Source organism: Phocoena phocoena, chromosome 21 (assembly GCF_963924675.1).
Source record: "Phocoena phocoena chromosome 21, mPhoPho1.1, whole genome shotgun sequence".
In the NCBI taxonomy this organism is placed as follows: Eukaryota; Metazoa; Chordata; class Mammalia; order Artiodactyla; family Phocoenidae; genus Phocoena; species Phocoena phocoena.
In genome coordinates, this window is record NC_089239.1 from 5,595,740 (window position 1) to 5,608,602 (window position 12,863).

General features: G+C 35.5%; 1 protein-coding gene across 1 annotated transcript in view; it reads left to right on the forward strand.

Moving 5' to 3' along the window:
* LOC136141916 (A disintegrin and metallopeptidase domain 3-like) overlaps positions 1 to 12,863 on the forward strand; it is a 116,732-nt gene that overhangs the window by 40,176 nt on the left and 63,693 nt on the right. Inside the window, 4 exon segments of the mRNA XM_065900072.1 lie at positions 1,584 to 1,645; positions 9,988 to 10,060; positions 10,296 to 10,462; positions 11,557 to 11,638. Coding sequence (XP_065756144.1) covers positions 1,584 to 1,645; positions 9,988 to 10,060; positions 10,296 to 10,462; positions 11,557 to 11,638 — 384 coding nt within the window.

Genomic DNA, 12,863 nt, shown 5'->3' on the forward strand with positions numbered 1-12,863 from the left:
AAGGGAATTGACCCTTATTCCAAAAACATGAATTAAAGCATAGTCAAGGCTAAACATAAAATTTCTAGTAGGGGACTTGGAGACACCACATTAATGAGCCACAAGCCTGTGAAGAGATGTTCAACATCATTAATCACCCAAGAGCTGCGAATTAAAACCTCAGTGAGGGGGCTTCCCTGGTGGCGCAGTGGTTGAGAGTCCGCCTGCCGATGCAGGGGACACGGGTTCGTGCCCTGGTCCGGGAGGATCCCACATGCCACGGAGCGGCTGGGCCCATGAGCCATGGCCGCTGAGCCTGCGCGTCCGGAGCCTGTGCCCCGCAGCAGGAGAGGCCGCAACAGTGAGAGGCCCGCGTACCACAAGAAAAAAAAAAAAAAAAAAAAACCTCAGTGAGATCTCAGTACAGACTGACAAGAATGCATGCAATGCAAAAGATTGACAATACCAAATACAGGCAAGAATGTGGAGCAATTGTCATTCTTATTAGTTCTTGGAGAAAAAGCAGAATGATCAAACTACTTTAGAAAGTAATCTGGAACTTTTGTACTACTTTACACGTATACAAGTATCATGCAGATCAGGTTTTCCAATTCTAAGTAACCAAGAAAGAATGAAAGACTATAACTGCCCAAAGACCTGTCCATGAATATTCATAGCCACTATATTTACAATAGCGAAGATGATTAAATAATCCAAAGGATCATCAATAGTTAAATGTATAAACAAACTGTTTTGTGTTTCTAAAATGGCACACTTCGTAGCAATAAAAACAAATGGATCAGTAATAATCACAGCAACACAGATGTGTGCTGAGTGAAAGAAGCCAGATATAGAAGAAGACATGCAATATGATTCCACTTGTGTGAAATTCTAGGGTAAGTTATTGTAACCTATGGTGAGAGAAAGCAGATGGCTGGTTGCCTTGAGACTTGTAGGCTGTTAACTTGGAAGAGGGTGATGGAAACATTATTTATTTTAGTGATGGAAAGGGTTGCATGGGTGTAAATATTGCTACCAGTTCACGTAACTTTATTCTTAAAATAGATGCATTTTATTGAGGGTAGGCCACAATAAAGTTAATATAAATAAGTACAAGTACAAAAAGGATGATAAATAGAGGTAACATTAGGGGGAAAGTTAATGGGAATTTGTTTAGCTTGAAGGTTGGGGTGAGGGACCAAGAGGAAGGTTTTCAGAGGAAGGAACAAGGATTCTCCCTCATTTCAGTAACTTTTTTAGAGGATTCTAATTCTCAAGATTATAAGGTGAAAGCTTCTGATTTGTTCCTAACATTTTCATAATCTCACCAGCTTATTTACTCAGTGGGCATCAATCCTCTTATTTCTCTAATATCTATAGCTTTATGTATTTGTATATGTATCTACCACCTAACTATCTATCTACCTATATCTCTCTATCTGTCTGTGTATCTATCTATAACTCTGTATGTGTGTGTGTGTGTATGTGTGTGTGTGTGTGTGTGTGTGTGTCTGTATGTATATAATTATATAATGTACCTGATAATTACAAACAATGTAAAATTTTTTAAATGTTTTATTTAATTCATGTTCTCTGTTTTGCAGAAAAATTCTGGTGTGCTGTTGAAAAGAGTTCTGAAAATACAAGTCATTATGGATAAAGCCTTGGTATGCATTATTGATGTATTTCATTGTATCTTTTTTGTATTTAAATTGAAAGGGGACATGTAAAAGAATCTTTATTTGCAATGCAGATATATGTCACTCTGTTCAAAATCTGTATCTCAGTATAGCAGTACATAAAAAATGTTGTCAGTTGCCTTTCCATTGGCATGGGGGAATCAATACCAATATTTATTAGAAAGAATGTAAAACTTCATATATAAGGGAGGATTGTATTGCACTGTAATCTATTGTATTATAACTAGTTGCATATACTTCTGGATCCACCCAAAATTGTGGTGAAACTCTTCCTTAAGTCAATTTCCATTTTAAAATAAGCTATTTCATTTATTACTCAATTGAAGATCCTTTTATTAAATACTATCTTTTATAAGATTATTTTATGCTGTGTAACTGCTTGGGTTCTCTGTTGGAAATTCCATTTTTAAAAAATAGGAAGAATAATTCATAGGAACATATTTGATTATGAAACTTTTTGTTTATACAATTAGTTTTAGCAAAAACTTATGGGCAGGCAGCAAGTTAATGAAAAAACTTGCTTTGTCCATTATCACTAGTAATTTTGTATAAGTCTCTCAATGAGTTTCATGATGTTCTAGGTTTTTTGCATAAAAGGAAATATTCAGATCTTTAAATAGTTTTTATAAAAGTATTAACAGGAAATAATGATATGATACTAGCTCTGGGACCCCTGGGCCCTGCAACCAGACTCCAGGACCCAGCTCTGCCTACCAGTAGACTGGCAGGAACCCCAGGACTTGGCTTCACCCACCAGTGGGAGGGCTACAGCCCTGGAGTCTTCTGGACCTTGACTCCATACAGCAGTGAGCCAGCACTATCCCCAGAACCCCCTGGAATTTCACAGTCAGCTGCCTTATGACCTGGTCCTGACAACCAGCAGCTGGCAGCCTGTGCCTGAGGCAGCAGTGGCAACCACCTGAACCAGGAGCCAAGAAAGCCCACCAGACTTCCCACATAGTCAGCCTGCCACAACAGGAAGACCCACACAGCCCACATTGGGGAATGACTAGAGTCTATACCACAGGTGAAGAGAGTGGAGAATGCTGCTGGAACACACAGGAGGTCTTCTGCAAAAGGCCACTCTCCAGCATTAGGAAACACAACCAACTTATCAGGTACATAAACATACAAATACTAACTTAGGCAAAATGAGGCTACAGAGGAACACATTCCAGATGGAGGAACAAGATCAAAGCCCACAAGAAGATCTAAGTGAAGTGGAGATAGGCAACATACTTGAGAAAGAGGTCAGGGTAGTGCTCATAAAGATGATCAAAGAACTTGGCAGAAGAATGGATGCACAGAGCAAGATGTCAGAAGTTTTAAGCAAAAAGTTAGAAAATATAAAGAATGACCAAACATAGATGAAGAATACAATAGCTGAAATGAAAAATACACTAGAAGTAATCAATAGTAGACTAAATGATACAGAAGAATAGATCAATGAGCTGGAAGACAGAGTAATGGAAATTACAGATGTGGAACAGGAAAAAGAATGAAAGGAAATGAGGACTGTTTAAGAGACCATTGGGACAACATCAAGCACACTAATACTTGCATTTTAGGGGTCCCAGAAGGAGAAGAGAGAGAGAGAGAAAGGAACAGAAAACATATTTGAAGACATAATAGCTGAAAACTTCCCTCACATGGGGAATGAAACAGATATCCAGATCCAGGAAGCCCAGAAAGTCAATATAGGATTAACCCAAAGATGAACATACCAAAACATATAGTAATAAAAATGACAAAAATTAAAGATGAAAAGAGAATATTGAAAGCAGGAAAAGGAAAATAAAAAATAACATAAAAAGGAATTCCCATAAGGCTATCAGCTGACTTTTCAGCAGTAACTCTGCAGTCCAGAAGGGAGTGGCACAATATATTTAACGTGTTGAAAGTGAAAAACCTACAACCAAGAATACAGTACACAGCAAGGCTCTCATTCAAATTTGATACAGGGATCCAAATCTATACAGACAAGCAAAACCTAAAATAGTTCAGCAACACAAAACCAGTGTTACAAGTAATGTCAAAACAATTTTGCTAAGAAAAAAGCCAGGTCCAAAAACTGGAAACATAAAAATTATGAAAGAAAAAAGCTCACTAGTAAAAGCAAACATACAGTAAAAGTAGGATATCATTTCACATGCAAAGATGGAAGGAAGGTTAAAAGACTTATGTCTTTTAACAAAGTCACCTGTATCCAGAATAAGGAGATACATAAAGCAATTAGATGTAAAATGAGATATTAAAAGCAGTGATTGTGAGGGGAGGAGAGTATTCATGCATGGTTGTTAAAATGTATTTGAAATTAAGAGATCAGCAACTTAAAACAGTCATTCATATCTATATATCTATATCTTTATAAAAACCTCACAGTAACTGCAAACCAAAAACCTATACTAGACACACACACAAAAGTAAAAGGAATCCAAACATAACACTAAAGATAGTCTTCAAATCATATGAAAAGGGAACAAAAGAAGAAGAAAGGAACAAAAAAGACTTATAAAAACAAGTCCAAATCAATTAGCAAAATGGAAATGAGAACACACATATCAATAATTACTTTAAATGTAATTATTGGCGCCAATAAAGAAAGAAATAGAGTGGTTGAATAGATACAAAAACAAGACCCGTATGGCCTGAAAGACTCTCACTCCAGATCTAAAGACACACAGACTGAAAGGGAGGGGATGGAAAAAGGTATTCCATGCAAAAGGAAATCAAAAGAAAGACAGATTAGACATACTTATATCTGACAAAATAGTTTTTAAAAAGGGACTGTTACAAGAGACAAAGAAGGACACTGCATAATGATCAAGGCATCAATCCAAAAAAAAAGATGTATCAATTGTACATATACATGCACCCAGCATGGGAGCACCTCAATCTGTAAAGCAAATATCAATGGACAGGGCTTCCCTGGTGGCGCAGTGGTTGAGAGTCTGCCTGCCGATGCAGGGGACACAGGTTCGTGTCCCGGTCTGGGAAGATCCCATATGCCGCGGAGCGGCTGGGCCCATGAGCCATGGCCGCTGAGCCTGTGCGTCTGGAGCCTGTGCTCCTCAACGGGAGAGGCCACAGCAGTGAGAGGCCCACGTACCGCAAAAAAAAAAAAAAAAAAAAATATCAATGGACATAAAGGGAGAAATTGACAGTAACACAATAACAGTAGGCAATTTAGCGCCCCACTTGCATCAGTGAACAGATCATCCAGACAGAAAATCCGTAAGGAATCAAAGGCCTTAAGTGACACATTTGACCAAATGGATACATTGGTCATTCCATCCAAAAGCTGCAGGATGCACATTCTTTTCAATTGCACATGGCACATTGTACAGGATAGATCACGTGCTAGACTATAAAACGAGCCTCGGTAAATCTGAGAAAATTGAATTCATATCAAGCATTTTTTCTGACCACAATGCTATGAGACTAGAAATGAACTACAAGAAAACTACTGCAAAAGACCCCCAGACACATGGAGGCTACATAATATGCTACTAAGCAACCAATGGGTCACTGTAAAACCAAAGAGGAAATAAAAACTTCCTGGAGACAAATGAAAAGCAAAACACAGTGATCCAAAAATCTGAGACACAGCAAAAGCAATTCTAAGAGGGAGGTTTATAGAGACACTAGCTTGTCTCAGGAAACAAGAAAAATCTCAAACAATTTAACCTTACAGCCAAGGGAATTAGTAAAAGAAGAACAAATAAAACTCAAAATTAGTAGAAGGAAAGAAAGCATAAGGAGAACAGAAGAGAAATAAATGAAATAGGTATAAAAGAACAACAGAAAAGACCAATGAAACTAAGAGCTGAATCTTTGAAAAGGTAAACAAAATTGATAAAACTTTAGGCAGACTCATCAAGGAAAAGGAGAGAGGGCCCATATCAGTACAATCAGAAATGAAAGAGGAGAAGTTACAACTGACACCACAGAAATACAAAAGATCATAAGAGACTACAGTGAACAACTGTATGCCAATAAAATGTACAACCTAGAAGACATGGACAAATTCTTAAAAATGTTCAGTCTCCCAAGACTGAACCAGGAAGAAATAGAAAATAAGAACAGAACAATTGCCATTAATTAATTTGAATCAGTAATTTTTAAACTCCCAGCAAACAAAAGTCCAGGACCAGATGGCTTCACAGGTGAATTCTGCCAAACAGTTAAGAGAAGAGTTAGCATCTATTCTGCTCAAACGATTCCACAAAATTGGAGAGGAAGGGACCCTTCTGAACTTATTCTGTGAGAACAACATCACCCTGGTATGAAAACCAGACAAAGATATCACAAAAAAGGAAAATTACAGGCCAATACCACTGATGGACATAGATGCAAAAGTCCTCAACAAAATATTAGCAAACCAATTCCAACAAGGCATTAAAAGGATCATACACCATGATTAAGTGGAATTTATCCCAGGGATGCAAGGATTTTTCAATATCCACCCAAAAAATCAGTGTGTTACACCTACAGATAGCCAACAGCCACATAAAAAAACAGATGTTCATCTCAATAGATGCGGAAAAAGCTTTTGACAAAATACAACCTCCATTTATGAGAAAATCTCTCCAGAAAGGGGGCATAGAGGGAACATACCTCAACATAATAGAGCTCATATAGCACAAACCCACAGCTAACATAATACTTAATGGTGAAAAGCTGAAAGCACTTCCTCTAAGATCAGGAACAAGACAAGCATGTCCTTGCTCACAACTTTTATTCCACATAGTATTAGAAGTCCTTGCCACAGCAATCAGGCAAGAAAAAGAAATCAAATGAATCCAACTTGGATAGGAAGAAGTAAAATAGTCACTGTTTGCAGATGACATGATACTACGCATAGAAAATCCTAAAGACACCGCCAAAAACTAGGAGAGCTCATTGATGTATTTCATAAAGTTTCTGGATGCAAAATTAATATACAGAAATCAGTTGCATTTCTATAGACTAACAGTGAACTATCAGAAGGAAAAATTAAGAAAACTATCTCATTTTACCACTACATCGAAAAGAATACTCCCTAGGAATAAATCTAATTGAGGAGGTGAAAAACCTGTACACAAACAGATGGAAACATACACTGTTTCCATAGATTGGAGGAATTACTATTGTTAAAATGACCATACTACCCAAGGCAATCTACAGATTCAATGTAATCTCTATCAAAATACCAATGGCATTTTTCACAAAACTAGAACAAATAATTCTAAAGTTTGTATGGAAACACATAAGACTGCGAATAGCCAAAGCAGTGCTGAGGAAGAAGAACAGAGAAAGGCATCACACTCCCTGACTGTAGACTATACCACAAATCTGCAGTAATCAAAATAGTATGATACAGGAACAAAAACAGACACATAGATCACTGGAAGAGAATAAAGAGCCCAGAAATAAACTCATGCACTTATGGTCAATTAATCTACAACAAAAGAGGCAAGAATATACAATGGAGGAAAAAAACAGTCTTTTCAATAAGTGGCGCTGGGAAAACAGGACAGCTACATGTAAAGGACTGAAATTAGAACATTTTCTCACACAATATAGAAAACTAAACTCACAATGGATTAAAGACTTCATGTAAGGCAGGAGAGCATAATACTCCTAGAAGAAAATATAGGCAGAAAACTCTTTGTCGTAAATCATAGCAATGTTTTTTTGTTTTGTTTCATTTTCATTTTTTTCATCTGTCTCCTTGGGCAAAGAAAACAAAAGAAAAAAATAAACAAATGGTCCCTAATTAAAACTTAAAAGCTTTTGCCCACCAAAGGAAACCATAAACAAATATAAAGTGAACCTACTGAATGGGAGAAAATAGTTGCAAATTATATGACTGATAAAGGGTTAACATCCAAAATATATAAATAACTCATACAACTCAATATCAAAAAACAACTCGATTAAAAAAAAATGGGATAGACATTTTTTCCCAAGAAGACCTGCAGATGGCCAACAGGCACATGAAAAGATACTCAACATCACTGATTATCAGAGAAATGCAAGTCAGAACCACAATGAGATGTCACCTCACACCTATCAGAATGGCTATCATCAAAAAGGCCACAAATAACAAATGTGGTTAAAAAGGAACACTTGTACACCTGTTAGAGGGACTGTAAATTGATGTAACCACTGTAGAAAACAGTATGGCGGTTCCTCAAAAAATTAAAAATAGAACTAACATATGATGCAGCAATTATACTCCTGGGTATATATTTGAAAAAAATGAAAATATTAATAGGAAACATACATGCACCCCAGTGTTCATAGCAGCGTTATTTACAATAACCAAGGTATGGAAACTACCTAAATACCCATCAACATATGAATGGATAAAGATGTGATACACACATGCACGTGCGCACACACACACACACACACACACACACACAATGGAATACTACTCAGCCATTAAAAGTAATGAAATTTTGCCATTTGCAACAGGATGGATAAACTTGGAGGCTCTGTTATGCTAAGTGAAATAAGTCACAGGGAGAAAGATAAATATGTATGATACCATTTATATATGGTATCTAAAAAATAAAGGAAACTAGGAATATAACAAAAATGTAACAGACTCACAGATATAGAGAATAAAGTAGTGGTTACCATTGGGAAAAGGGAATGGGGAGCGGCACAATAGAGGTAGGGATTCAGATGTATCCACCATTATGTATAAAGCAAATAAGCTACAAGGATATATTGCACAACACAGGGAATATAGCCAATATTTTATAACAACTATAAGTGAAGTATAACCTTTAAAAATCGTGTGTCACTGTGATGTACATCTGTACCTTATATAATATTGTACGTCAACTACACTTCAATAATATATTTTTTTAAATGTAAACATTTCATCAGTAAAATCCTGTGTAACCCCGTGATATTATTGTAGTCTGTCTTATTTCTTCTTGTGTAATCAACCACAAAATAAATTATTTTACATTAAATATCCAATTGTTGTTTAAAGAAATTAAGGAAAGGAAAAACATATTTCATATTTACTATTTCCAAACTCTACATTTCTTCTCCTTCTCACAGGTTGGTTTTTCTGATATTTCTGTTTAACCTGTAGTAATTCATTTGAATTCAGTTTTTGTTCATCTGAAAGTATCTTTATTTTATCTCTGTTTTTAAATATTGTATTTGGAAACAGAGGAATAGGAATAATAAAAAGAACAGCTATATTCTCTCTACTCAGATTTATTAATACTATTTCCCTTTATAACTTGTGCTGTCTCCATGTAAAAGTAAGTTGTAAATTGCATTTGTAGCTTTTTTTTCAGTGTGCATTTACATAGAATAAGATCATATATATCCACAATCAAGTTATCCATCTAAGTAAAAATAACATCATTGAAATACTTTTTATCAAGTTTACAATCAAGTTTACTTGATTGCATTGTGTTTGGATGATGTGAGCTAAGTGATACTGTGTTTTATATTCCAATGTTTTATGGCCTAATATGAGTCAATTTATATAAAAGTTTCAGGTATACTTTAAAAATATCCCTCTCATTTTTTATATAAGCTTGTATATATGCATATATCAAAGCTTGCTTGAGTTTTTAAAACCTTTAATATTTTTGCTGTAAATTTGCTGCTTGTAAATTTGTCAGCTTGAGCTATTAATGATTATGAGAACTATGTAAAAATCCCTCACTATGATTGTAATTTTCTATATCTAAATTTGTTAAATTATATATGTGTGTGTGTATATATATATATATATGTATATATATAGTTGCTCTACCATTAATTATAAGTAAGCTTAGAAATATGTGTACACACAAAATTAGAAATGTTTCAGTGAAAAATGCTGTGATTTTTTTCCCTTGAATGAAGACATGTTCTTGAAATTGTTCACTATGTAGTGCTCAGAGCTCTGTGTTTAGAAAGTACATGTTTTTCTCCAGGATATACAGTCATGTTGTCTTATGGGAATGAAGACAAAAGATGGCAACACAGCTGAGCAGGCAAAAAAGACTTAGGAGTTTAGTTAGAGATTTGAGTCCTGGTTCTTACCCTTATTAGTTATGCAGTCTTGGAACCTTAACTTTTGATCCTAAATAACTACATGCATAAAGAAGAAGATACTCATCACCATCACATTTTAATATGTAATGTCCCTAGGCTTAAATCTAGAACTCACTAAGCATGTGATAAGTCTTAATTCTGCTTTTGTCCTTTCACTTGAGCACTGCATTATTTTAACATTTTTATACCCATTGAAACGTGGTAGTTTAGTCATTTTTATTAGTGATTAAAAAACAAAATTTGCCTTTCGGTATGATTATATGGGCTCTGAGGTGGCACTTGCATCTAAGAAAGTTGTCCATATCTTTAGTCTCATCAACACTGTGAGTATTTATGTTTCATATTTAAATAAGAAACATTCATATTAATACAGTAGCATTGTTTGAATAAATAGCATATGCACTTTTATAAACTATATATTCCTACCAACTAGCTTCTTCCACCGATGGATTTCATCTCTAAAAATTAGTAAATCGAATATATTAGCATTACATAGAGAGATATAGTGTTATATTTATGATTACCTAAAACCATATATCATGTATCTTCTGTTTTCAGATGTATTCTCAGCATAAAGTGTTGGTTACATTAACTTCTCTGGAGCTCTGGTCAGATCAAAATAAGATTTCAACTAATGGGGATGCTAATGAAGTTCTACAAAGATTTGTGTCATGGAGAGAAAAATTTTTATTTCAAAGGTCCCATGATATGGCATACTTATTAATGTAAGTGATTTATTTTCATTGGTATAAAGTTTATCAAATTACTTGTAAGTTAACCATCAAAATTATATACAAAATTTATTATTTATGATGACAAGACATCTCAAAAATAGATTATGTGGGTACTGTGTTGGCAAAATGCAAGCTGTAAAACTCTAATAAAATGTAAGACACGAAAGCATTGTAGGCCATTATCCTCAGAGTGGGCTGCTTACCTATGGAAGTTTAAAGAACTGATAATATGGAAAGCCTCGGGAAAACATAGGGCCTCTATGGTTTTAAAGATTTTCTCAGAGGTAGATAATTGAAACCAGCATTTTAACATTAAATAAAGCATACATTAGTTAACAGAATGCAATAATTGCATGTAAAGCTGGTTACACTGGACAACATAAGTATGGTAATGTGGTGACCTACTGGTACTTCTATCCTGACCTAAGGTGTAGCTGTTTAACTGCTTGCACTGTAACTGTCACGAGTCTTTATATACATTTTTATTTTACTAGTTTGATTATTTTCGATGGAAAAAACAGAAACACAATTCTGAAGATCTTAAGCAATATGGAATATATTTATGAATCTCTGGGTGTCTCTGTAGAATTTAAGGTCAGGCTTGGGGATGGAGGAGCAGCATTAACTAAGGACTGAAATGTGTGAGGACACAATACATCCCATCTCTCTTTTTCCTAGTGACTGTGCTGCATATTGTCTTTCTCATTCTGTCCTCCAATCCAGCACTTTTCATGCAGTCTAAGGTTTTACCTGCGAATCATGGCAGTAATCTACCCTGACTTTTATGTCTTTGCATCATATCCATCCAGTGTTGACAACAGTGGTGATTAATTTCTGAAAGGATTAGGCACTGCTGGATTTTAAGCTGTGTATCATACGATGCTAAAGTTGCCTTTAGAACTTAATTTTGTAGGCACCGTGGGAGATTACCCAAATACAAAATGATTGAAAGCATTAGACATGATACATAATATTCATGTCTAAAAGAAAGCAGCAGCATTATTGAGGAATCCAATTCTTAAAAGATCATTAAGTTTTTAAAAATTTAAAGTGCGTTTATCCACAAGAAAAATTTTATTATTTAGTTATAGGGACCATCCTAATTATGTAGGAGCAACATATCATGGAATGGCATGCCATCCAAAGTTTGCTGCAGGAATTGCTCTGGTATGCATTTTATTCCCATCTCTCCAGTAACTATATCACAGTTTGAAATTTAATATCCACTTCAAGGAACAGAAGTACAAACAGTATATCTACCATTTTATTAAATTAATATTCTTATAGTGCTTTATTTTTTATTTTTTTGCGGTACACAGGTCTCTCACTGTTGTGGCCTCTCCCTTTGCGGAGCACAGGCTCCGGACGCGCAGGCTCAGCGGCCATGGCTCACGGGCCCAGCCGCTCCGCGGCATGTGGGATCTTCCCGGACCGGGGCACAAACCCGTGTCCCCTGCATCGGCAGGCAGACTCTCAACCACTGCGCCACCAGGGAAGCCCTATAGTGCTTTATTTTTTACTTTAATCCTCAAATGTTATCATTTTTAAACAGCTTTTTATTGTGGTAAAATACATATCCCATAAAATTGACCATCTTAACAATTATAAGTGCACTGTGCAGTAGTGTTGTCTATTTACATTGTTGTAAAACAGATGTTTAGAACTTTCACCTTGCTTAAATGAAAGTCTGTACCCTTTGACCAACGAGGCACCATATTCCACACCTCTACCCTCTGGCAGCCACCATTCTACTGCCTGCTTCTGTGAGTATGATATTTTTAGATCCCACATATAGGGTGGATCATACAATATTTGTCTCTCTGTGTCTGGCTTATTTCTCTTAAAATAATACATCCAGCTTCATCCATATTTTTGAAATGGTGGGATTTCATTCTATGTATTGCTGAATAATATTTCATGATACTTATATACATATATATTTATATGAATTATATATATAAATCCTATCATAGTATACATTTATCCATATATAGAAACATTCTCTTTATGCATTCATATGTCAATGACCACTTAGTCTGGTTCCATATCTTGGCTATTATGAATAATGCTGCACTTTACATGGGAGATGGGAGTGCAGATATCCCTCTGAGATAGAGTTCAGTTACTTTGTACATTTACCCAGAAGTGGGTTTGCTGGATCATATGGTATTTCTATTTTAATATTATGAGGAATCATTATACTGATGTCCATAGTGGTTGCACCATTTTATAATCCCACCAGCATTTCACAGAATATATTTTATTCATTACATCCTCACTAACAGTTGTTTTTTTTGTTGTTGTTAGCTATCGTAATAGGTATGAGGTGATATCACATTGTGGTTTTGACTGTATTTTTTTTTTTTTTTGTGGTATGCAGGCCTCTCCCATT